General features: G+C 53.2%; 1 protein-coding gene across 4 annotated transcripts; it reads right to left on the bottom strand.

The window, feature by feature from the left end:
- Window positions 1-2,274: 2,274 nt before the first annotated feature.
- On the bottom strand, window positions 2,275-23,166 carry NAPRT (nicotinate phosphoribosyltransferase). 4 transcript variants are annotated; one of them, XM_074943717.1, is made up of 14 exons: window positions 22,911-23,166; window positions 17,061-17,188; window positions 15,050-15,132; window positions 14,090-14,220; window positions 13,862-13,977; window positions 13,187-13,380; window positions 12,499-12,639; window positions 11,503-11,587; window positions 9,907-9,987; window positions 8,279-8,381; window positions 6,997-7,154; window positions 5,544-5,654; window positions 4,631-4,686; window positions 2,275-4,459 (listed from the first exon to the last, which is right to left on the bottom strand). In XM_074943717.1, exons 1-14 carry the CDS (start codon window positions 23,119-23,121, stop codon window positions 4,369-4,371), a joined length of 1,689 nt encoding a protein of 562 aa, XP_074799818.1. In that variant the 5' UTR covers window positions 23,122-23,166; the 3' UTR covers window positions 2,275-4,368. The 4 variants fall into 4 exon arrangements, with proteins under 4 accessions (XP_074799818.1, XP_074799819.1, XP_074799820.1 ...); XM_074943718.1 differs by having other exon boundaries at window positions 5,544-5,651; XM_074943719.1 differs by having other exon boundaries at window positions 2,275-4,686; window positions 22,911-23,165.
- Window positions 23,167-26,270: the final 3,104 nt, after the last annotated feature.

Below are 26,270 nucleotides of genomic sequence, written 5' to 3'. Positions count from 1 at the left end.
GTAGCCTGGTTATGAGATCATGGAGCTGACAAACTCTCCGTGCAGAGGTAACGACAGCCAGCAAGGCAGTCTTGATGTCCAGGTGGTGCATGGAGCACTCTGACACTGGTTCAGAAGGAGGCTCCGTGAGCTTTAGGACAGTGTTGAGGGCCCCTGGGGGCTGGGGCTCTAACCAGCAGATAGGTACGGAAGAGCTTCTTGAGGAATTTTGATCCCATCAATGTGAGAAGATAGAATTTGGCTGTATGAGTGTGTGACATGCCGATATTGCTACATGATGGACCTTGAGAGTTAAAATGCTGGTTTCGATGGGCATCCCAACCAGTCCCTGTAGGGTCTGTAACAAGGGTCAGCAAGGAAGGCAGGGATAAGAACGGCCTCCCTTTTGTACGTTCACTGGCTCTAGCCCCTACATGAGCTTTCGTAGGGTTTGAGGTAGGCCTCTGATGCTCTTGTTCGTGTGACGTGCATGGGAAGCACACAGTAAGAGCCACATGTGGTCTGGCAAGCGGTGTCATGGATGGACACACCAGCATGCGGCCTAAATCCCAGACACGCACACACTGTTGCTGGATTTAATTTTCGGTAATTCGCCATCGATTGGAGAGGCTAGAACCTGGCCTCTGGGAGGTATGCTCCTGCCGATCAGGGATGGATCATGATGAGCCCTGCTTAGGAGAAGAGGGAGAGAACATAGGCTAGGTTAATTGTGGTCTCCGGCTGGGACCTGCCTCTGAGCAGCAAGTCAACTAGAGATGGATTTTCTACCTCCTTACATGCACAACCAGGCATTTGGTGAATACTTTCCATGCCACGCAGTATCTGAAGGGCAGAACCCCGTTCCGGTAAGGGTTGGGCCTCACTCTGAATCTGAGGCACTTCCTGAGGGAAAGGGGGCAGGCTGATGGCTACGTGGAAGTACCAGCGGATCGGATGCTCCCCAAGTTCTAGCTCACTGCCATGGGTGATAAGAGAGAACAGAGGGAGGGTTGAGGCCGTTCCACCCTTTCGGCCCTTGTTCAAGAGCATGTGGTCTGGGGTGCACACATGGCCCCAACGGACCGCCAGTCTCATCCACATGAGGTGCAGGCGCACCTACAACAGCTCCCCAAGCATAGAACCCCCAGTGGCCACCTCCACCCCACATGGAACAGGAGAAGGCAAAACACAATAAGGAAAGAGATTTTACTTTCCAGTGGCTGAGTGTGTTGTAAACAGTGAAGAGTCAAACAGGAACCTGTGACCCTAACAGCCAAGTGGCAAAGGGCTCACCCAACACAGTGTTGTCAGAATATTTAGCCAAACCGTGCCTCATAAGGTGTCATATGAGAACTGGCCAAATGTTGGTCATTAGAACCACTGTGTGATGGGGGGGCTGACAGCCACTGAGCCAAACTGTAAACCCTGGATACGATGGAAACCACTTCAAGCCAGAGGGCGCCGCTGCCCCCCAGCACCCCTAGTTCCAGCAGCTGTGTGTAAAGAGGTATGTACGCGTGCTGGAAACAGGTTCCCAACACGTGGTCCGACGGAGCAGTCTGAGTAGCACGAACAAACAGGTTTGTCCTAGACAAGGGAATGTGGCTGGACAAGTCTGCCAGGGTCAAGTTCATAAGCCAGAGACACGGAAAATACATCTACAGCAGCTGTTCTCAAACGATTGTAGTGGTAGACGTTTGGTCTGGAGCCTGAGCTCTGGGACCCTCCCCACAGCTCCTATTGGCTGGGAACAGGGAGCTGTGGCCAATGGGAGCTGCGGGGGCGGTGCTTACAGAGAGGGACAGCACACAGAGCCACGTGCCCCTGCCTCCAGGGGTGTGTTGGCCTCTTCCAGGAGCAGCATGGGACTGGGGTAGGCAGGGAGCCTGTCTTAGCAGCAGCCACACTACACCACCAACCAGGAGCCACCGGAGGTAAATGCTGCCCAGCAGGAGGCCACACCCCATATCCCCTCCTGCACCTGGAGCCCCCTCCTGCACCTGCCCCCCAGCCCTGACCCCCCTCCCAGAGCCAGCATGCTACTCCTGCACGCCAACACTCTGCCCCAGCCCAGAGCCTGCTCCAAAACTCCCTCCCAGAGCTTGCACCCCCACCCCCGGCTCAGCCCAGAGCCCCCTCCCACACTGCAAACCCCTCAGCCCCAGCCTAAAGCCCACACCCCCTCCCAAACCCCAACCCCAGCCAGTGAAAGTGAGTGAGGGTGGGGGAGAGCGAGCGACAGAGCGGGGGGGATAGAGTGAGAGGGGCAGGGTTTTAGGGAAGGGGCACGTCCTCGGGGAAGGGGCGGGGTAGATCCTGGGTTGCCCTTAAATTCAAAAAGCGATCTTGGGTGTAAAAAGGTTAGAGACCCCTGCTCTAGTCTGAGAGGCAGGAAGCTTCATGTAAGTGACAAAATGGCAAAGATTGTAACTTGCGAAACTTAAGGTTTAGTGCCTAGAAAGCAGCTGTTTTTGTTTGGTTTGAAACCAGGCCTGTCTCTTTCCCTCGCTCAGTATCACTCCAGTCATTGTTCTTTATTAATAAATACTTATTCTTAGTTTCACTATAAACCACCTCAGTGCCGTGTATTAAGGTAAAGAGCGTGTCCTCAGTGAGCCAAAAGGCTACTGTGTGTGTGTTCTGTCTCCTTGAAGACAGGGGACTTAATTTCTGTCAAGGTCCCAGGGGAGGGACTGGACGCTGCGAAGAGATGTTTTGCGGAACGCGGGTTCACCGAATGGTACCTTTTATTTTTAACATTTATTCGGTTTAAGGCGAGTGGTGTTTTCTTTTCTTTTCTAAAGAAGAAACTCTTCACCCAGAACGTGTGTGAACGTTCTAGGGAACCGACGAAGACACTAAGTTTGATCTCTGCTGTTGAAAAGACACTGCCCCAGAAAGTTGGGAATAAGTTTTCAATACAAGAGTCAGGTTACAAATATGATTCTGAAAACAAACCAACTTCTGAGCTACTAAGCGCACCTGAGACGATTAAAATTTAAAGAAATGTTCAGAGATTCATAGATTTCAAGGCCAGAAGAGGCCATTACAATCATCTAGTCTGACCTCTTGCATAGCACAGGTCACAGACCCTGATGCAGTGATTCCTGCAGCCAGCCCCTAGCTTTTGGTTGAGCTAGAGCTGTTCTTCTAGAAAGTCATTCAGCCTCGATTTAAAGACTCCAAGTAACACAGAATCCACCCCATCCTTAATGGTCAGTTACCCTCACAATTAAAAATTCTTTTACCATTTTGTACTTCTCTCAACCTGGACAGTGAAAACAAGCGAACCGGCTCATCTCTCTCTCTCTTTTTGGTTTCACACTGTAGCTTTCACACACTAACTTTGGGTACGTTCTTCAGAGCAGGGGCCACATCTCTCCTTGTTTTATGCAGCACCAAGCACACAGCGGGGCCTTTGCAATCCAAACATTTAATGGTTTGTCAGTTGCTGCAGGGGAAGCGTTTCCATCACATGTTAAGAGAGAGATTTTGTGAAAACTTTTGCTACATTTCATGAAAGCTCTACAAAGCAGACTGTGGGGCTCCAATCACTTGCCCCTATGCTGTTTACACTGTACTTGTGTTTCTGAAGACCCTGCGAGACCTCCCCTGGGATCTGCAGGCGAAGTGGAATTGTGAGAAATAATGGGTTTGGTTCATACTCAAAGATCCATCTGTAAGAGGTCAGTTTGTATTCTTAAACTTACAACTGAAGATTAAACTGCTGCTCCCGCAAGGAGCTCTGTGCAGAACCCCACTGGGAGCCCCCTGGCCACAGCTCACTTCAGGATTAGTCATACATTTCCCGTTTAGATGCAGCCCATAGGGTTTCTTGTACCTTCCTCTGAAGCAGCTGGCACTGGCCACCATTTGACAGGATACAGAACGAGTCCTGGTCCGATGCAATTACTGTGATCCTACAAATTAGCTATAAGCTAAAGAGAATTAATAGCCCTAGACTTTAAGCAGAGAATTTCCTAATCAATGTGTCTGTGATGAGAGCTTGATTCTGCTTAGGATGAATCTGCTGTTTCTTAAACAACTCTGGTCATGATGCATGAGCCCAGAATGGACTCCAGCTCATTCTCCCATAGCTGGGATGGCTCTGGACTACAAACACCCCCTTATTGTAGGCACTGAAGTCAGAAAGTGTGACTCTGAAGCCACACAGCTATCAGGCCCATTGAGGAAAGTGCCGTTTTCACAGAAAACTCTGGGAGGGACAACATAAGGAGATACGACTTCCCAAAACACATGGTAGAGACCGTGGAAGAACAGCATCAGAGGACAGCTGCAGATCCCAACGCTTAAGCCACACTGTTACTAGAGTAAAACTAGGCACAGCCTTGCTGGATGTCTTCCTCCATCAACGCCTCCCCTTGCATTTCAAATCGGATCAGAAAATCTCCTTCCCGTCTGCGCAGGCCCTGTTTGGGGATACGTTTGCCATACATGATGGAGCTGGACTGCCCTGTAGCTACAGCAAAATCATCATTCAAAAAGGATTAGACAATTAAATAGAAACACCCAGGCCCTAAGAGCGCCCAGGTCTTCGTGCAGGTTAATTCAGGCTTGCAGCACCGGACTCCTGGGCTTTGCACAGGTGCAGTTTGCTGCTGGACGGGAGGATGGAGGCAGGGCAGCTCACCGGCTGGATCGGCGCAGGTCACTGAGGAGAAAGTGCAGCTTCTCAGTCACAGCAACCTGCAAACAGAGGGGAGACGGGAGGAAGCCAGTCAGCGTGTTTGATGAAAGATGCCGCTCTTGTTCTCTTATTGTCCCATCACAGGCTGCGAGGGACGGAGCCTTGTGTGATTGCGATGAAGGCTCCCGACTTGCCAGAGACCCCAGACGATGGGCAGAGAAGAAGAACAGAAGGAAAAGGTCGGGTATATAATCAGAACGGGCATCTCTCATCACAAAGCAATGAACACACTCTAGCCAGGAAACACTTCATCCACCAGCGACATGCAGCCACCTCTGCAGTGGAACGGGAAAGCCATTTAACAGCATATAGCAGTGCTGTGCAGCATTACGTGCAGAAGAAATCCTGCATGAGCTGAAACTGCAAAGGGTGTTTAGGGAGACAGAATGGAGAATGCAGCCAGGAGTCCAGGATTAACTCCCACAAAAAGTGCCAGGGGGTCTTCAATGATTACAGGTTGTCAGGACCTGTTTTACATCCCCTCTGAAAGATGCCACGCAGAGGCACACCGCCCCCTAGTGCTGAAAAGAGAGGGGACAGCATCCTACTCCTTCCTGCAGCACACCGCCCCCTAGTGCTGCAAGAGGGCATTACAGAGAGCACTGACGGGGGAGAACATCGACTCAGCCATTCATGTCGCTCCCTGAAGCGTAGCCCTCCCGAGCATTGCACAGACAGCAGGGTTCAGAAGGAAGAGCACCACCTGGAGCCCCTGGGTGGTGCTTGGAAGTCTCCCAGCCAAGTACTGATCAGGCCTGTCCCTGCAAGGTGTGATCCCCGGTCGAGGTGGAAGAGCTCAGATCAAGAATGCCTTGCTGTTGGAGATGGCCTGTGCACACCAAGTTGGCTCACGTACCTGGTAAGGCTCTGGGTCCTGGAGTCTCTTGTGCGCAGGGCTGAGCAAGCTCAAAGAGGCTTGCGCATGGCTCTTGACTTCCAGCAGGCTGGGAAGAGCCTGGCAAACCTGCTTGGAAGGGGGGAGGAGGACAGAAGGTCAAAGGTTTGTATTAAAAGCAAGAGCTGGGTCTGATCAGAACAGGGGCCTGGATCCAAGATGAGTCTGCGGGAGTTCAGAGCTGGGGTTTGCTTCTCCCCACATCTAAGATTTAATGTTACGACACTGCAAAGGCAGGATAAGAGGTGGTAAGCGTAAAGCGCCTCGTACACATTAATTCTCAAAGCCCCTCCCCCCCAAGAAGGTATTAGCCCCACGTAGGGGGGAAACTGAGGCACAGAGAAGGGAAGAGACTTGTCCAAGGTCACCCAGCAAGCCAGAGGCAGAGCAGAAGAGAGAATCCAGGACTAAACCTACCGACAACATGGATGCTGCTGAAAGTGAGTCATGAACAAACCCCCTAAGCTGTGCATGAGAAAGTCCTAGCTGGGGCATCCCACTGAGCCACTTTTGACTGGCTGCTGTCCTCCCACAAAGGCGAGGAGGTCACCTGCCTTCCCCCAAACACGTGCTGCCTTTCAAACCAGAGCATGGGATCTACTGTGAAGAATGCCCTACACACAGCTCCAGTAGGGGCTGTTCAGCTCAGTTTGCCTGCAAGGCTCTCTACAGCCAGAAAACGAAGACACGCCAGATTCAAACATATTCGCAGTTCCCCAGGGCACCCGATTCCTGATCGGCAGAACCACTTCCCGCTGGGAACAGCCTGGGTGCTGCCAGAGATGCAGCTCCAGAACCAGGAGGAGGGTTGACTGAGCTGTTGACTTTCCCGCACTATCCCTTTCATCCAGACAACTCCCAAAGGCCTATTCGGATGTTTACACTCTGTAGGAACTCTGTAGACAGCTTCCCATCCAAAAGCAGCCACTTCTGGGGTGGAAGGTGGCAGCTGTCCGACTGCGCAAAGCAACACTACCCAACAGCGTAGGACAGGAAGCGATTATTACACTCAGTTGAAAATGGAGGGGGGGGGTCTAGGTGAAGGTAATGTGAACACCCAGGTTTAACCCCTTGACTCCTGCAATTTGTGCCAAGCAGACAGGATGTTGATTTTCTCCCGCCTATGACAGATGATACAGCATCCCCTAGTATCTTGCTGGGGCAGTACTGATTTGAAGGGAACAGCGCCACCGACCCGGCAGTACTCGAATACTTCCCTAGAGGTTTCTCATTCAAGTACTGGCCTGTGCTGCAGCCTGCTTAGCACCGGAGAGTCAATGGGATCACAGCTGGAGGGGTCCTGGCGGCAGGGGAGCCAAGAAATCAGCTAGGCCAAGAGAACAGCTTGCAATGTGGTCAAGGCTGCAGCAGCATGGCGGCTTGCAAGGAGGGAGGGGAGCACGCCTCTTCTTACCTGTCCGTCTTTAAAGTAAGTGCGGTGCAGGATCTCCACAGCCATGGGAGTCACCCTCCTGGCCTCTTCACTCCTCCCCAGCAGGTGGACAGCCACCTCCTGCCCCGCCACAGCTGGGGGCTCCTCCTCCAATGCCATGAGATCCATAAAGGCAAGACCTGCCAGGAATTGGAGGCAGACATTAGCTGCCCGGGGGAGGGGTGTGCGCACGCTGGGGTTCAGAGCAATGCTACCCCTCGTAGGGGAGCTGTGCCAGTTTAGATCCAGACCAAGACCATGGCTTCATCAGCCGGTGCCCCCCGCCTGACATTCAGACTAGCTCCCTGGCGGGTGAGAGGGTGCACAGCTGAGCCATGGGGAGGGGGGTGGGGAGAGAGGTTGTAAGCAGGGGATGTTGCAGGATCTCCTCATTCAGGTAGGGAGGGGAGGGGGTTACATTGCCTCAAAGGTCAACGGTCCCAGGAGCCGGGAACAGCAGCTTTTCCGGACGAGCCTCTGGGGATCCTGACACCTACAGCTGCCCTCAGCCACAGGCTCCGGGAACACCTGGTGCTTTTAGAAGCTGAGAAAACTGCAAGGACAGGGGATGCTCAGCCCAGGGGGCAGGGAGAGAGGAGGAGCTCCACTTCAGCAGCCTGGGCTGGTGAGTAGCCAGAGGACTTTACCCTGGTCTGCAGAGGTGGAGCCTTCCCAGTGGCAGGAGAAATTCCAGCTCAGCAGAATTCCCCTAGGGCCCCAGACACAAGGCCAGAGGGAAACAGGCAGGCGTTTAGGTTCGATCTGGGCTGCGACAGGGAAATGCTGGGCTCGGGACCGGACGTCCCTGGAGGCTGCTGTTCTTAGTCCACAGAGCAGGCACAGCCTGGCTAGCAAGGCAGGCTTCCCTGCAGCACTGTACTCTCAGTCCTGAGCAGGAAGGGCCCACATCCAGGGGGAAGGGCCAGTCGATCCTGGGCATTCTGCTGGGACTGCCAGCAAGGGGGCTAGCATAGTTGATGGGGCGTTTTAAAGATACCCTTTTCATTAGTTGCCAATTTGGTTCCATGTGGTAACGGGCGTCACTACTGCCCTGAGCCAGACTGAAACCAGGGACCCCAAGCAATGGCCACCTGTCCCAGCTCCAATCCTGCCCCCCAAATCCAGAGCCAGGACTTGGGCGTGCGAGCTATGTATGTTTAAGACACGGTGTCTCAGGTCTCTGCGGGACCAGCCTTCGCACAGCCTTCGTAGTCTCAGGATGTTGCTCTCATTTTGCAGGGCGAGCGCTGGGTCGGTGTCTCACCAGTGGCATCATAGAGCCTGTACACCACCTTGCTCCCTGGGATGGTCATCTTCTCTTCGTCCTCAGTCAGCTTCAGCTTGGGGCGGCCGTTCACCTTCACCAGCTACAGGAGGAAGGCACAAAGATGAAAGGATCCTCCGTGCCTATCGCATAGGAGATCTCACTCTACGGCAAGCAGCAGCTCAAACCAGTGCCCAGGGATCGTCCTGAGACTCCGGCAAGTAGCTGCACCTGTGGCTAGAATCCCTGTGCCCCCTGGAGACAGCCCTCCATTCTAGCCAAAGGTCTGTGTCATGAGTTCCATCCGGCCTCAGCCCATTGCAGCAAGACTATTGTTTCTTAAGGAATCAGCTCCCCCCTTCGTTTCTGGGAGGTGATTTACATAAACATACAAATGTATCAGACGCAGAGTTCCGGCCCCAAAATTGAGGGTTAGTTAAAAATTGCAATTTTACAAATTCTACTAACAACAAACGTTCTCGTGAAATTATTGTTTTAAAATGGAAATTGTGGGGTTTTTTTTTGGTATTTAAGCCTTCCCCTGCAGCAGCATCTGCCATTGGGCATTGCAGCCTTCAGGGCTTGTGCGGGATGCTCCAATTGTGAAACTGACGAATCCAGTTTCACTACCCAAGTCCAGTGCAATACAGAATCAAACAGGGTAAGAGGCAAAATGTAAATGAGAATTTATAAATGGTTTCAGCTTTAATCACTTAGTGTTAATGATGGAACAGGGATGTGTGTGTGTGTGTATACACACACACACACACTTTATATATATATGCCTGTTTCTTTTCTCAGTTTACCCGAACACAATTCTACTGCCTTGGGCATAAACTCACTATGAATAAACTGAGGCTGGAAATGAAGAGAGAGTTTCTAATCTTCAGAGGAGTGAGGCTTTGGAACAGCCTGCCAATAGGAGAAACGGGGCCAAGACCCTAACTGGTTTTAAGATGGAGATTGATAAATTTGTGAATGGGATGATCTGGGGGGGGGTTGCCTGTGATAGCAGGGAGCCAGACTCAGTGACCAGAGGGACCTTTCAGACCTATGCACTATGGTCCTTACTCCGGATTCATACCCATGTAAATGAGAGGAGAATCAGGCCCATGATTTTTAACCTGGCAGTCTCTCTTCAGTCGTGTCAACAGGATGTCCATCAAAATAATTCCAGCGAATCACAACGATGTGCACTCACACAGAGCTTTCCATCCAAACATCTCAAAGACTTTACAGCAGCTGACACGATCACATTTTGCATACAGCGAGCCAATGGTAAAACTAGGACAAGAGCCCCGCTCTGAAGCCCGGTTCCCTTTTCTAACCTCTAGGCCACGCAGCCTCTTTCCATTCCCTATTAACGAAAGTGGAAGAGGAGTCAAGCTATTTGAGAAAACATCAACACCCCCTCGATCACACAATAAACCCAGACAGGCACTGCAGCCTTAACAGCTAGTACATCATTGTTGCCAGTTTCGTCAAGAAGCTGCAGGTTGGTGCAATTGCTAGGTTTGCACTGAACTCCAGGAGGGCTAGGATTCTGCTCAGTTGGGGGGCAGGGGAGAACGGAAGAGTAATAGACCTGTGGATGAGCTCCTGTTGGACCATCCCAGCAAGAAGGTTACCTTGTAAACACAGCCCAGTGAGGGCTGCAGTGGGCATGTCACCACATTGGTCCCAATTCCGATCATGTCAATTTCATTCCCCTAGAAGAGGAGACAGATGACAAGGAGTTGGTATTACCCTTATTACTCGTTGACTGCATCGCGGCAGTGTCTAGCAGCCTCAGTCCTGCCTGGCCCAGGACCCCACTGCGCCAGGTGCTGTACTAACTTGCCCTGAAGAGATTACAACCTCTCCCCTTGCTAGCACCTTCCCTCTGAGGATCCCGAGTCCTTTACGGACATCAGCCAAGCCCCACAACACCCCCTGGGAAAGGGGAGTTCAGTGCTAAAGGCCACACAGTGAGTCAGTGGCAGAGCTGGGAGTCAAACCCAGGAGACCTGGACATCCGCCCGCTCTAACCACTGGACAATTCTTTCTCCCTTGTGCTGTATGAAGAGCCTCCCTCCACTGGCTGGAGCTGGGACACGGCTCACAAAGGTAGTACCCCATAGCGAGAAGGTCCCAGCTGAGGAAAACCCCCCATATGAAGGGGACAGGACCCCCATCATCTTCCTGCCCAAGTCCTGGACCAGCCACCTCTGCCCTCCCTTCTGTGATCACAGGGTCTCTGGCTGTTCCCCATCTTTGGGAACATGGTCATTGAATAGGAACATGGTATTTCTGGCCCCAGAAGGCTCCCCATTGGGTTCCCAGAAGGGTACAGGCAGAAATAGCGTTTCCCATTTGGGAGCAGAGCCTTGGGCCACTAGCCTGGTAGTCGTGGACAGTGGCAAAGCCTGAAGCTCCAGAGGATTGCAGACTCCCACCCCAAAGCCGCTGCTGGCCAATGGGGAACGTCCTGCAATCTGCTGATCCCTGAACCACGAGGCCTGATTAATCTCTCTTACCTTGCATAGCTACAAGTTCTTCCCTAAGGGTGGGGAAGGCCACAGGCTGGTTGCAATCAGGGAGCAGCACATGCCCACCTGGACAGCTCATGGGAACATGCAGATTAAGGGCTTGTCTGCCTGTAGGTAACCAGGTGCTTCTCTATGTGCCCTGCTAAGAACCCTCCCGTTCCCCCATGTCTGAAGGCAGCAGATTCATTCTCTTCACTCCTCAGGCTTATCTACACACACAGTTATTCCAGAATAGCTATTCCTGATTACCACCACATGGGCATGCTCTTATTCCAAGCACTTTATTCCACATTATATTAATCTATTTATCAAATGGATTAAATTAATTCAGAATAAGAGCAACTACACATGGAGTTAATCAAGAATAGTTAATCCACTTAAATTCACACCCCTGCCTTAGACCGGATTAATTTTCATGTGTAGACAAGCCCCTAGACAGTTTCACAAACAAGCTGTAGCTTGAAACACCACCTCCAAGAGGCAGGTTAGTACTGGGACCGGCTCTCAAGTGGGGTGCAGATAGGTTAAAGGGCATGACTAAGATAGCACAGCACACATTAGCAGCTGCCAAATTCATTCCACCCGTGACAGCCTGTTGAGAACCCAAGCACCCCGGGGGCGCTGTGAACTGTGCCAACAACTTATGAGCCCCTCCTACCACAGCTGAAACCCTGGCACCAGCTGAGTCCATCTCACCTCCTGCATTAACTCCTCCAGGCTCCTTTCACTGATGTCATTGCTCACAGCAATGGGGATGGTTGCAAACCAGGGAACCTGGAAGCTGGACACAATGGAAGTGAGTTGCTAAAAACAGCTGCAGGATTCTTACAAGGGACAGGTGCCCCAGCAGGGTTGAGCCTACAGCACAGGGTGGTTGAAGCTTTGCTAGATCTGAATCCTGGAGGGTGGATGACAGTGTGTGTCCCCCCATCGTGGCTCTCAGCCCAGCCAGAAATCTGGACAGTTTGCTCAGTTTATAAAAGTGCCCACTCCCCACCCCCAGGCACCCTGGAAACTGCCCCTGGGATCTGAGAGTCAAGCTGGGCTCTTTCTGGTTTGTGCAGCACCTCTGATCACAAAGAAGCTGCAGGCCAAATTTTGCTTTCAGTGACATCTGTGCAACCCCATTGTCTCTCATGGGGTTCAAACGAGGATGGAGAACCTGACTCCGGGAATCAGTGAACAATTCATACCGAAACATAAGCCATAAGGGAATCCAGCTGCCTTGCTTCTGCAGTGCCATCATCATCATCATCCTTTATCACTAGATTTGGTCACATCCGAATCTCCTGGATGCTTTTAAAACATGAGTGAAAGGCGCTGTCTCTGCCGTGCAGTGCTTATAAACTACAGCTGGGCTGGGAGCGGTAAGGCAGTGGGGGGGTCCAATTCTTGAAAATCCAGCTCAGCGGACGGACAGACAGACAGACAGGTGGAAGCAGTTCCATATCTGAGTGAAGTGACACAGTGGCAGCTAGCCACAGAGATTCACTCCTTTTGGTTGGGTAAGATCTGACTGCTCATCTGACTCTTACACATGGTGAGTAAGGAGGGGCCATCATCCAGGGTCAGTAACTGCCCCCACAGAGGAGGCCCTCGTGCAGAGTCTATGTAAAGGGCTCTGTCTCTCAGCCTTGCAAGGGAGTTCCCAGCAGAAGGGTAATAGCGTCTGCTTAGCAGCATGGCACTCACTTGGCACTACAGGTCCGGAGCACCTGGCGAATCTCCCTCGCCTGCTTGCCGAGATCGCCGCTGTCCACGCGAATCCCTATCGCGCGGTATCCCAGCTGGTTCAACGCCAGCGCCACGGCACAGAAGTTTGGGATGCCACTCCTGCCAACAGCAAGGAGGAGGATGGGTCCGGCTGGAAGAAAGGCCTGGGAACCCCACTCTCTGCGACATGGAGTGGCAGAGATGGGCCAAGCAGGCTGTGTTTGGGTCAGGGGCAGGAAGCGATTCGAGGTTCCACATCCAGATCAAGGCAAGGACAAAGAAGAGAACAGGAGAGAGGGACTCCCCAGGGCAGCCAGTACCAGAGGCTCTGCAGCATCATCAGAGCTGTCTTATCCCCAGCGTGTGGGAATGGAGGACAGCACACCACACAGAAGAGACGGAACACACGGGCTGGGTCCTAGCTGGGTTCTCTAGGAGACCGCAATGCGCTCTAAGACATTGTCTCAGAGATCCTGCGTCTAAGCAGCTGCCCTGCCATTGCTTCCCCCTGCCCATTGGGACCCAACCTGAGCCCGTTCGCCATCTCTGCTCCCGCAGTCAACGGGACATCACTTACACCGGTCACCGTGGAATCCAGGTGCCGTGCAACAATCATGAAGCATGGAGCATGCTCAGAAAAGGCCACCGCCACCCCTCGGCTCCTCACCCCATGATGGAGTAAGTGTCCACCAGCCCCTGGAAGTTGTGGGGGAAGGCGATGGCGTACGACACGAAGGCAGCTAGCTCCCCCTGGTTCACCCTGTCCTGGGGGACTCGCAGCATCTGGCACACCCGCTGCAGCCACAACTCAGCAAGGGGCAGGAAATCCACCGGCTCATCTCCATCCAGGGGCTTCAGGGTCTGCATGGGAAACAGCACCTCCATGGTACCAATCACCAATCTAAAATAGCTGCTTTCGGTAGGGCCTATAAAAACACATCTCGGGATTCCTCAGCCCCCTGCTGGCTCTGAAGCACAAACTCAGTAGAGATAATTCCTAAACGTAGGCAATGATGATTCACAAAGGCCATTCAGCTATGTCAAAGTGACCAAACTGATCGGGCTGGTGGCCACTGCCGGGAGACCCTGGGGTGCTCCTCATCTGTGTGAAGCTAGAAAGACTGTGACCACTGTCGGTTTTGAAATCCACAGGTGGGGCCCCAGGGAGACTATAAGTCCCAGCATGCAATGCTGCAAGGAGGCAGTGGGATGGTTCACGGTGCTAGGCACCGATAACATGCCCATCACCCCAGCATCTATTGCGGTGCTTGGCTCCGCCCCCTCTCAATGCCATGCGAAGTTATTAAACAAATCCCCCCTCCTCCCGGGCAGGGACACGAACCCGGGGCTGCGCCTCCATCAGCGACGTGAAGGACATGATGTAGGAATGGGCCACGGTTCCCCGCACTGGAACCCCGTACAGCTTCCCTGCCAGCACGTTGCTGGTCCAATCAAAGCCTGGAATGGAGAGATCGGGGGCACATGGGCAAGGGGAACGCAGACCAAACGGGAGCGAAGGGGATAGGGAATGCCCTGCCGCGAGGAGCTGGCACGCCTGGGCTAAGCTCACCCCCTATGTAGGAGTACTTGGATGCAGAAAGGCCCCCATCCGGGCCTTGGGCACGTCGCAGCCCCAACTCCAGCAGCTTCTTGTCTGGGCCAGCTAGCATCCGGAACCGGGCAGCGTTGGTGGCCACAAGGCTGGAAAAGGAAAAACCCCAAATATTCCCTGAATGCCAACCCCAGCTGGACACCAAGCAAGGCCCAGGAAGGGCCAGGCCCCATGCCCATGAGCTCCTTGCCGACAGGGGCAGATGATGCAGGGACACGTGCTGGGAGCCTCAGAGGGTGGATCAGTTTGACTAGACCACGTGGGAGCCAGAGGGCCCAGACCGGAGCTGCGGACGGATCAGATTTAAGGATTTTAGTTACGGGGGGAGTAATGTGGAGCCATATGTGCTTGAAGCACTAGGCAGCCCCCCGGGGGGTCAGGACGAGGAGGATGCTGTGGGGGAGAGGGACACGGCTCCAGAGGTCAGGAGCAGGGAGGGCGAGATGGATGAGGAGACCTGAAGGACACTGGGAGACTCTGGAGCACCACAGCCAACGGGAGAGGGAAGAGCAGAGATGCAGCCAGGGACGAGCACACAGACACACGTGCTGCCCTTGTGGGGGGCAGGAAACGTTCAAAAGCGGCTGGAACTCTTCATCTACCACCCAGCACGTGCTGCCCCAGGGCCCTATAGCCCCAGTGCCCCCTACCCAGGGTGTGCCACCCCGGGGCCCCTACAGCCCCCACCGAGTGCGTGCTGCCCCAGGGGACCCTACAGACCCACCCAGCGCATGCTGCCCCACAGGCCCTGAAAGCCTCACCCAGCACATGCTGCCCCAGTGCCCCCAACGCAGCACGTGCCACCTCAGGCCCCCACCCAGTGCATCGCCCCAGAGCCCTGGGGACCCTACCGCAAACGAGCAGGTGCTGCCCCGGGGATGCTGCACCCACAAAGCTGCGTGTCCCGGAGCCTCTCACCTGGCGTAGTTGACCAGACACAGCAGCGTGGTCTCCAGGAGCTGCACCACCAGCAGCGGCCCCTTCACTTGCAAGAGCGGAACCTGCAGGGGAAGAGCCGTGGGAGAGGGGGGGTTCACCCCAGCTCATCTGCTTTCCTCACCCCCGCCCTGCCCCCTGGCCCGGTGCTTCAAAGCCACACCCGGCCCCCACATCTGGCCGACGCTCTCACGGGACTCGTAGCCGCGTCTTCGTCATGCCGGCAAAGCCACCGTAGCGATGCCCCGCAAGCCACTGGGTTCCAAGCAACGGGCCCCATCCCGGGCTAGGACTGGGCCGTGTCACACAAGGCCTCCCCCCTTCTCTAGCACAGCTGACTCCACCACCATCCTCAGTCACCCTGGCACAGCCCCACATCTTTGGCTCCTCCCTAATCCCTCCCACCCCTTGCCATCAATGTCTCCAGCCTTTCCCCTCGACTCACCCACCTCAATCACCGCAGCCTCCCTGACACCCACCCCGGCCCCTGCTGGCCCACACAAGCCCCTGCGGCTGCGATCACCTTGGAATTTCTCTAGCATTTCTCCTGTAGGGGCTTTCAGATTTTAGCTGTAGAGGATCCTTAGCTGGATATACCAGCTCTTATAGAGAACTTTTTGTCTGTCAATCAAAAAGCCCTTTACAAAGGTCAATGAATTCTTAGACGTTACTCCAGCTGGGCTTCTAAGACTTCAGGAGCCTTGGGGGTCTCCTCTCTATCAGACAGAGTTCCAGTACAAGGGGGAACATCTGGCTGGAGACAAAGGAAGCCCCCCCCCCAACTTATTAAGTCTGGTTTTACTCAGTTCTCCCTTGAACTGATCTTCAGTACTAGGTACACAAGTCTGAATCCTGGGCTCTCCAGGAACTGGTGGACATCCTCAGATGGCCTGCATAATCCTCTTAAGGTGCAGAGATGCCTTTCTGTGACCTGGGGTAACTCCGTCTCCTCTCACTAACGTTCAGTCCTCAGCTCCTGCCGAACAAAGTCTGGAGACCTTTAACTACCAGGCTCAGTTCCCACCTTGAATATTCCTGCATAGCTATGTAAGGGCTAGTCCATCAATCATTCTGTATTTCCCTTCTCTTTCTGTAGCTCCTCCTTCTAGGGACCTTTCTCTGACTCTTTTCAGAAGCCTCCATCTTCTCCAGACTAGCTCCTTCCTTTCCTACAAAGCATTCTTCAGAGCAGATATACCAGAGTCTTATTAAAAGACTCTTGTATTTGGAGGGAAATGGCCTTGCTTTATTTATCTAAGAAAACTCCATTCAGTGCACGCCTTAGTTTGCAGGACAAGTTCATCCGTCTGGTCTTGAAGAAACCAGTGTGAACTAAACCCAAAGTCAAGCCGGTTTCAGCGAACGCAGCCAGAATTTGATTGAACTCTCATTGCACCAGCTCTCACTCTTTTCCACTGGTGCAATGCACACATGCCTATAGACTGAGACATTCAAACAGTGGCTGCATCCACACCCCGCCCATGGCGGAGGACACTGCCATTCCAGCACAAAGGGGCAGGACAGTCTCATAGCAGAACCACAGGATTTGGAATCAGGACTCCTGGGTTCTGTTCTCAGCTCTGAGCCCTGGGTGAACAATCAAACATACAGGTGAGAGATGGGAGTGGAAGAGAAGCCAGGTGAAATGCATTGGTTGAGCCACCCACATTATACAACAATAGTAACCAGCTTGTATATCACACCTTTTACCAGTAGATCTTAAAGTGCTTTACAAAGGATATCAGTATCATTATCCCCATTGCACAGATGGGGAAACTGAGGCACAGAGCGGTCATGTGGCTTGCCCAAGCAGGCCCGTGGAAGAGCCAGGAATAGAATCCAGATCTCTCCAATTTCAGTCCAATGCTCTATCCACCAGGCCGCCCTGACTCAGGAATAATTCACTTGGGGCAAAGACCGCCGGAGGGCTCTCAGCCTGCGTCCGTGCCATTGCTTTACACCGACTGGCGCTGCCGCTGCGACTAATGCCCACCGTGGCAAAGACGACGGAGCCCTCCGGTGCAGAGGAGACGGTGACTTCGGAGGCGTCCACGGTGCGCAGGTAATCGAAGAAAGCCTTCTCCGTGGTGCTGGGCAGGACCGACTGCAGGTACTCGATTTCTGGAAAGCAGCCAGAGATCGCCATTCAGCCCCAGCGCGGAGGTGGGAAGAGCATCCCTCATGCCCTGGGAGAGCTGTCCAGCGGCAGGCGGGGCTGTGGGTTTAGATGACGTCACTACCAAGGTCTCCCTGAGGGCAGGCAGGGAATTTTTTCCCAACCCCCATGTTGTTCACTAGCCCTCTACAGTCCCATCTGCCCTGCGAGAACCATCCCACTGCAGCTCCAAGGCAGGATAGCATAGCACAGACAAGCTCCACTGGGCTCTCGCCTGGGGAGCCATGGGCCCAAGTCCTGCTGCTGGGCTGAGGAACGACTGGAGAGGAGAGTTCACACCGCCGGTCCCAGCTCCACAGATAAGACCAAGCGCCCCTCGGGAGCAGACGGGACTGAGATCATGGGACTGAGCAGCTGGTCAGAGCAGCCGCGATGGCACCCTGCTGGCAAGGACTGTGCTCGGCCCTGGCTGCGGGCAGTGCAATTCTGATCCCAATGCAGGGCCTCAGTGAGCAGACCATGGCGGGGAGGATGGACATAATGCCCAGTGACGGCAGAGGAATGGCCAGAGCAGAGCAGGGCAGGGCTCCAGCTAGCTCACTAGCTTGTCTCCAACAGCAGCCAGCACCAGCTGCTTCGGTGGAAAGTATAAACCCCACAATGGCTGCATCTGACTGGAGATACATAGGGTCACCGAAACCCCAAACAAGAGAGACTTGGGTTTAACTGTAATCAGCTTTATCTGCCAGCGGAAAGCGCTCAGGAGCCATGGAGCTTTTTATGCAGGTGAATAAACTCTTTGCATTTCTGTAGCCACTTCCCTCCCAGGATCTCTAACTCCTCTACAACCACCCTGGAAGGAAGGACAGAATCCTGGGGAAACTGAGGCATGGGGCAGGGACATGACTTGACCAGGATAACTCAGGGGATCAGCGACAGAGCCAGGAGTAGCACCCAGAGCTCTTGACTCCCAGTCCTGTGCGCTAACCACTAAGCAACCCTCCCTCTGAACCAAGGACCTCATGAAGCCAGCTGGCAGAGGGCACAGGGGTACATAAGGGTTACAGCAATCCTCTTGATCTGGCGTTTACACCCTAGTTCACCAACAAGCATCAGGTAAGGTCTCCACTAAAAGCCTGTGTCTCACACTGGTCATCACAATCCTTGCCAGATGCGTGTGCGGATAATATGCAAGGAGCTAGACATAGACATTGGAAATCATGTTCTTAGAGCAGGGGTGGGCAAACTATGGCCCAGGGGCCACAACCAGACCTCCAGATGTTTTAATCCGGCCCTCGAACTCCTGCTGGGGAGTGGGGTCCGGGGCTTGCCTCAGGCCAGAAAGTTTGCCCACCCCTGTCTTAGAGCCTTGTAGTTAAAGGCAGGTCACCCAGAAGTACATGCCTTAAGACAGGTCCCACCAGACAGGAGGTGGGAGACATCTCCCCGGCTGACCCTTACAAGGGAAGTCTGTTTACACACTGAGTCAAACGCTATCGAAGAGACAGAGGGGATTTCAGGAGAGGAAATTAACCTTGAGCGGTGAACAATGTGGTGGGGAGAATGATGCTGTTTACAGGTGAAGTACAAAGGACTGGTCTAATAGATGTAGGGATGCGGAGGGGTGTTCTGGCTTCTGGGGAGAGGAGCTGCCGGCAAGCCATGGCTTCCAGCCCCCCCACACTCAGCACAGGGAGCCGGGAGGGCGAGCTGGCAGGTTTCTGATGGAAATCAGCATTTTGATAAATTGGCCTTTTTCGTCGGAGGATTTGCCATCAGCTCTGTGCCCTAGTCCCAGTGCAGAGCCAGCGCCACAAGGACGTCCTTTGTACGTGTCTAAAGCTGGGGTCCTACAAACCAAGCCACCATCTTTCAGAGACCTTTGCTGGCTCTGCACCTCGGCCCCCGGCTGCAAAATTCACATCAAGCTCGGATCTAAGTCGACCTGCCATTTCATTTGGAGCAACCTTGTTCCCACTACGGGTCAGGGTGACAAGGAACCCCACTGCCAGCGTCACTAGGCTCAAACACAGCGCCTAGTCCCTCTCTGACTACAGAACGTGGCATGGCTGTATTGCTGGTGAACAGCGCCAGCCCTGGTATCTAAAGTCCTTTCTGTCCCTGACACTGGCAGCTGGTTCCCTCCAACTCACTGATCTCCTCCCCAGCTCCACAGGTCTATGGGTGCGATAAGCGTTTGTCCTCCAAGGCTAAGGAGGAGGCAGACTGTAACAGTGATTTCTGTGATGTGAACTCAGAGGCCAAACAGCCATCTGAGGGGTAACAGCGCTGGGTCACTACCAACCAGGAGTGGATTTGAACCACCTGCCTGGAGGAGAAAGTCACTGCCTGTCATTACCAGTCCTGCCTGCCCTCTCCAACTCATCTTCCCAGGCTAAATGAGCCAAATCTCCTGACATATAAATCCTGCCCGGAGCACTAACCGCCTCTGGTGCTTCCCCCTTGTCCAGCTGGCGAGGTGTCCAAAACGGGACATGGAACTACAAATAAGGGCAAGAACCGATGCCTCTTGTGATGGAGTTATTGATGCCTTAACACATCTGTGGCCAGGTGAGGATTCACGGCTGTCCTCTGCTGCAGCCATGGCTACTTGGAATGTCCTGGTAACAGCAGAGAGACCAGTCAGGTCCTTCTGCTCCAACAGCACAGAGCCCTCTCAGCTACAGAGAAGCTCCATTTGCTGTTAGCAATATAGGCCCCATGACACACATTTGGTCAGTGCTGATTCTAACTGCTAGCCAGTGCATAGCCCACATCTTCCAAGTACTGTATAAACATTAACTAATCCTAACATCTGTACAGCAGGAGTCAGATGGGTGAAGCTGTGGTCTCTATCCAAACTCCACACATAACCCCAAGTAGCTGGATGTTTCAAATAAAATGACCAGCAGTGTACTAGTTAGCAATGCTAACATTGAAATCACTTCAGAGTTAACAGGACATTGCTCTGAATGGAGCAGTTCACACCTCTCAGAGCTTTCATTTCAGTCTCTCTTGTATATGCAACAACATAGCACTGCAGCACTTTCAGGAGGTTTTCTTCTCCAGCCCCAGAGCTAGAAATATTGTAGTTAGTATTATTTTAAACAATTAAAGCTTAAATTCTGCAGACACTCATGGAGCCATTTGAGTGGTGCTAGTATCAGCCACTATCAGGACAGTCTCAATCCAACTCCTGGCTGGGAGGTAAAGATATGCTGGGAGGTGAAGAAGAGGAAACCAAGGCACAGAAATGTTAAGTGACTAGCCCAAGGTTATTGAATTAGTCAGAGGCAGAGGAGGTGTTAGGTTCTGATATACCACAATACTAGAACAGAGGAACTCAGGAGCTCCTGCTTCCCAGACCTGGGCTCTGTCCATACCAATCTGACCACTATCCCATGCAGAAATGACGCTCCCATCACACCAGTCTGGGTACAGAAATTGCTTTCTCTGCCAAAAACATTTACTTCCTTCATAATCCTAAAAGATTCCTGCACTACTGTGTTTACGGTGCCCTACGCACCCATGAAACCTTCAGTTTCTACAGTGAGCAAACAACGCTTCTAACTGCAGTACCCCGAGGGCTCAGCTGGGAACCATGGGAGGATGGATGCAACAAGCAACAGGATGAATTCCCAGCAGAACAGAAAGGCCATTGGGACGCAGCCACTGTCCCACGTCACAGCTGCATAGCCACTGCAAACCTCAGGAACACGCACTGACGGCGGCTTCCTCCAGCGTGAATTTAAACTGGAAAGAAATGAGAGCGCGATGAACGTGCAACTATTAAAAGGCAGAAACAGGCCCCGGCTTACAGTGCCTAGAACAGAAGAGGCTTGAAATTACCCCAGATGACATTTTGTTTTCACACACAAGTCGTGTTTTTATAACTCATCATTTTTTAACTCTGCAATGCAGAACATAAGGTGATTTGGACTGGACAGCGGGCGGGAGAGATGAATTAGGAGAAGGTTTGGGTAAAGTTTTCACAAGCACAAAAAGGAAATAAATCAGCTGTTTATTTGTGAAGTCCCTTGATTTGGGGCAGCCGAAGAGGGAGAGGAAGCCACACAGGAAGGTCAAAGCTGCAAGGTGGGATAATATTTAACAAGTGATAACCCAAGTCAAACAAAGACAGAGTTGTGATTACTGCTACTGACTGGCTATTAATTGTGCAAACACTGTGGGTGAAATCCTGGCCTCGCTGAAATCCAGGGGAGATTTGCTATCAGCCAGGAATGAAGCCGGGATTTCACCCTCTCCCCTCCTCATTCCCCTGTTTGTCTTATCCCCCATGAGGCCCTGTTTTTATAGAAGCATGGACTGTCACTGGCTACATGTTCATGGGATGCTCTTTGCAATAAAGCCCTGTCCTGGCGCTACTGTGATAAATGATGATAATAGCACAGCTTAGAGACAGAGGGAGCTGGCAAAGAAAGCAATCTGGGCTGTGAGGAGTTAGAGAGTTAGTGAACACTGAGATCTGGTCTACACAGGTTGGCGCTCAGGGGTGGGAAAAATCCATGCTCCTGAGCAATGCAGGTTTGCTGCTTCTGTTGACCTGACTCCAGTCACTCGAGGAGGTGGAGTTCCTACACTGACGGAAAAACCCCTTCTGTTGCTGCAGTCTGTCTCTGCACAATGGGATTATGCCAGCACAGCTACGCACCGTAGCCATGCCACAGCGCAGACCTGGCCTCAGAGTCAGGGAAGAGGCAGTTTACAGGGTGGGCAGCGTAGGAAGGTGGCACTGACACATGACAGGGAGGAGTGGCCTTATAAAAACCTAGACAGAGGGCCCCATGCTCCCCCACTCCCTGGGCAAGCAACACTCGGAGACATGGTACAGTGTCTCTAGTAATGCCCTCCTCCCGGTAGGGGCAGGGGAGGGGAACGCAAGGGCTGTGACCCCGGTTTGTGCCACACAGGTGGAAGCCCAGGGGGTTTGTGGCCCACCCACCACCTGAGGCAAAACCTGTCCCAGCCATTTCCCCTAGCACCAATCCCCCGGCACGGATGTTCAGCTCCTAACACTTCCCTAAGCCACCCATCCCCCACCTGCCCCCAACGCTTCCCTGCCCCACCCATCCCCTGCCTGCTCCAAGGCCCCCGGCACTGCCCCTTTTGCTCCTTGGCACTAACCCAAACCTTGCCTGCCACTGGCCCTGCCCCTACAACTCTCGGGCACTGATGTCCAGTCCCTAAAACTTCCTTGCACTAACACCCCCTCCTCCGCCTGCCCCTAATGGTCGCTAGCACTGCCTGCTACCTGGCCCTGCCCCTACTCAGAGGCGCTGTTAGCCCACTGGGGGCCCTAAGCACAAATAATTTTTGGGCCCCCCACAACACATACTAAAAAAGCAAATAAAGTGCTGCCTTATGCTGCCCAGGGCCCTAAGTCTTAGTCTACTTATGCCTAGCATCAGCTCTGCCCCTGCTGCTCCCTGGCAGCAACCCCTGGCCTGCCTGCTCCCCGGGCTCCCTGCCACTGCCCCACCCTGCGTACCCTCCCCCCCAAAGCTCCCCGGCACTGCCACCAATGATCCCCGACAGTGCCCTCCCACAACGCTCCCTGGCACTTCCCCCCACGCTCCCTGGCCCTGCCCCCCCACCCGACCTGCCCCCCCCACGCTCCCTGGCCCTGCCCCCACCCCGCCTGCCCCCCCACGCTCCCTGGCCCTGCCCCCCCACACTCCCTGGCCCCCCCACGCTCCCTGCCCGTACCTGGCTCGCGGAGGCGGAAGCCCCGCAGGAAGGCCAGGCACTCGCCCAGCCCCGCGCTCAGGGCGAAGCCGCCCCGGCAGGGGCAGCGGCGGAAGAAGAGCTCGAACTCGGCCGGCTCCCGCTGCCGCCCGGCCCGCCAGTAGCCGTAGGCCATGGTGAACTGGTAGAGGTCGGTGAGCAGCGCCAGCGAGCCCCGCCGCCCCGGCTCCATCCCGCGCCCGGCCCCGCTCGCCTGGGGCGGGCGCCAGCTGGAGCGTCACGTGGGGGCAGAGGGGCGCCTGCAGCCAATGGGAGCCCCCGCCGCCCGCACGGGCGCCTGGGAGTTGTAGTCCGAGCGGGGCCCCGGGAGCGGGCGGGGCCCGTGGGGCGCTTGCGGGCCACGGTGCTGTGTCACCCTTCCCAGCTGGGCCTGGCCCCAGCGACCTCCTCCCCCAGGCCGGCGGCAGGGCTACACAGGGATTCGGTGCCCACCCTGCTAAGGCTCGGGGATCAGGGCCCTAAAGGTATTTGGGCTCCAGACTTCCATGGAAATCGGTGGAGCCTAAATAGGGTGACCAGGTGCCCGGTTTTCTACTGGAAAGTCCGACAGTGTCCGGTCAGATCTACCGACCGGACGCCGGGAGTCCGGTACTGTGGGTGGGACGCGGGGGAGGCACTGGGCCGTCACACGCAGCAGCCTCTGCTCAGCCAGGGCTGCCTCCTGCCTGCATCAGGTGGCTGCAGCTCCCAGCTCCGCAGGCAAGTCCCTCCCGGTCTGTGCAGAGAGAGGCGGGGGACGGGGAGGGGGGAAAGAGGAGTGAAGGTGGGGCCCGGCCGGGCCTCAGGGAGAAGGGGCAGGAGCAGGGCCTCTGGGGAAGAGGCAGGGGAGGGGTGAGGCCTGGGGGGAAGGGGCAGGGAAGGGGAGGTTCCAGCACTCTTGCTGGAGGGTCTGGTTTTTAAATATTACAAAGTTGGCAACCCTAAGCCTAAATACTTTTAGGAATCTGGGCCCAGGTGCTTCCCTCACATTAGGCTCAAACCGCATCTTGCCAGGCACAGTGCACAGGACTTATGCTCCTGTTATAACTGAGAAGTTCTTACACCACATTCTTCACTGTAGGATCAGGGTGCCTTCCAGGCGTGCATTAAGCAACCTGACTAACAGCTGCCACCTGTAATTTGTTCCTGAGCTTTGAAATTCAAGTCCTCTGTTCCCCAGGGCCTGGTAAATATTATCTGCATTGTACAGGTGAGGAAACAAGTGAACTGCCTTATGCAATATAGGGAGTACAGGAGATATGAGAGACTGAATTCACTGCTATATAACTATTGAAGTTAGTAGAGTGGCTCCTGCTTATAGCAGCTGTGAACTTACTGCTCACCTTTGTACAGGTATATAATTCTTCTGAGATCCTAGCAAGAACAAAGGGCAAAACTAGCGAAAGTCCTACTAAATACAGCACAAGAAATCTATACCTTCTTTGTTTCCTGTCATACATACTAGATTTTCTTGTTTAATCAGAATGGATCAAGTTTATTAATTTTATTTAGCTAGTATCTGTGGATTCTTAAAACTGCTATTTCTGAGGTTTCAGTCTTTTCAGACAAATGTTTTCCTTTGTAAATTCCCAACCAGGGTAAAAAACAAGCTTTACAGGATCATACCATTCAAAAAGCAATCCTCTGTTAGGCGTACATGCCTCACTGTTCAACAGATCTTCACACATAGGGCTAGAAGAGACCATTGAACATAAGAATGGCCATAATGGGTTAGACCAATGGTCCAATTAGCCCAGTATCCGGTCTTCTGACTGCAGCTGGTGCCAGATACTTCAGAGGGAATGAACAGAACAGGGTAATTTCTAGTTATCCATTCTGTCATCCAGTCCCAGCTTCTGCCAGTTGGTGTATTGACACCCAGTGCATGAGGTTGCATCCCTGACCGTCTTGGCTAATAGGTTTTGATGGACCTATCTTCCCTGAACTTACCCAGTTCTATTCTGAACCCGTTTATACTTCAAGAAAGGAATTAGATGAGTTCACAGAGGATAGGTCCATTAATTGATGGATGAAGTGAGCTGTAGCTCACGAAAGCTTATGCTCAAATAAATTGGTTCGTCTCTAAGGTGCCACAAGTACTCCTTTTCTTTTTGTGAATACAGACTAACACGGCTGCTACTCTGAAACCTGAGATCATCTAGTAGCCCAGCCTCCTGCATACCAGGCCGTTAAGACTTCCCTGAACTAACCCCTGTTTGAACAGAAGTATCTTTTACAAAAACATGCAATTGTGATTTAAAAATTTTCAGTGGAGAGTCCACCCTGACCCTGAGTAAGGTTTTTCCTCAGCTGACCTGTTAAACATTTACACCTTATTTCCAGTCCGAGTTTGTCTAGTTTCAGCTTCACAGAAACTTAGGGATGCAGAGCTGGGAGGGATGTTGAGAAGCCAAGTCCCGCCCAGCAGTGCTGAGGCAGGACCAAATACACCTAGATTAATCCTGACGGGTGTTTGTCCAACTGGTTCTTAAAACATCCAACAGGGATCCCCCACATCCTTCACTAGAAGTCATGGGAGATTAATTACCCTCATTGTTAGAATTTTTTCCCTAATATCTAACCTAAATCTTCCTTGCTGCAGATTAAGCTCATTACTTGTGGTCCGACCTTCAGTGGCCATGGAGAGCAATTGATCCCCACCCTCTGTAGAACAGCCCTGAACGCATTTGAAGACTATTATCAGGCCCCCACCCCAGTCATTTTTTCTCCAGACTAAATGTGCCCAGTTTTTTACCCTTTCTTCACCGTTCAGGTTTTCTAAATCTTTGATCATTTTTGTCGCTCTCCTCTGGACTCTCCAGTTTGTCCACCTCTTTCTTAAAGTGTGCTGCTCAGAATTAGACACTGTACTCCAGCTGAGGCCTCATCGGTACTGAGCAGAGCAGGACAATTACCGCCCCTGTCTTACATACAACCCTCCTCTTACTATGCCCCAGCATATTAGCCTTTTCTGCCACTGGATCACATGTTGATGTGTCGTCAGGTTGTGATCCATTACAACCCCCAGCTCCTTTTCAGCAGTGCTACCGCCTAGCCAGTTATTCCCCATTGTGTAGTTGCACATTTGATTTTCCTTCCTAAGTGAAGTACTTTGCACTTGTCTTCATTGAATTTCATCTGGTTGATTTCAGATCAGTTGTCCAATTTGTCAAGCTAATTTTGAATTCTCATCTTACCCTCCAAAGTGCTTGCAGCACTTCTCAGCTTGGCGTCATCCGCAAATGTTATAAGCGCACAGAGCTTTGTTTCAGAAGATGGAGTGTATCTGCCTTTACGTTTGAGAAGTATCACTTGGATATAAAAGCACCAGAGGAGTCCCTG

This window comes from Natator depressus, chromosome 2, assembly GCF_965152275.1.
Source record: "Natator depressus isolate rNatDep1 chromosome 2, rNatDep2.hap1, whole genome shotgun sequence".
NCBI classification, from domain to species: domain Eukaryota; kingdom Metazoa; phylum Chordata; order Testudines; family Cheloniidae; genus Natator; species Natator depressus.
This window is presented reverse-complemented; position numbering and strand designations above follow the sequence as displayed.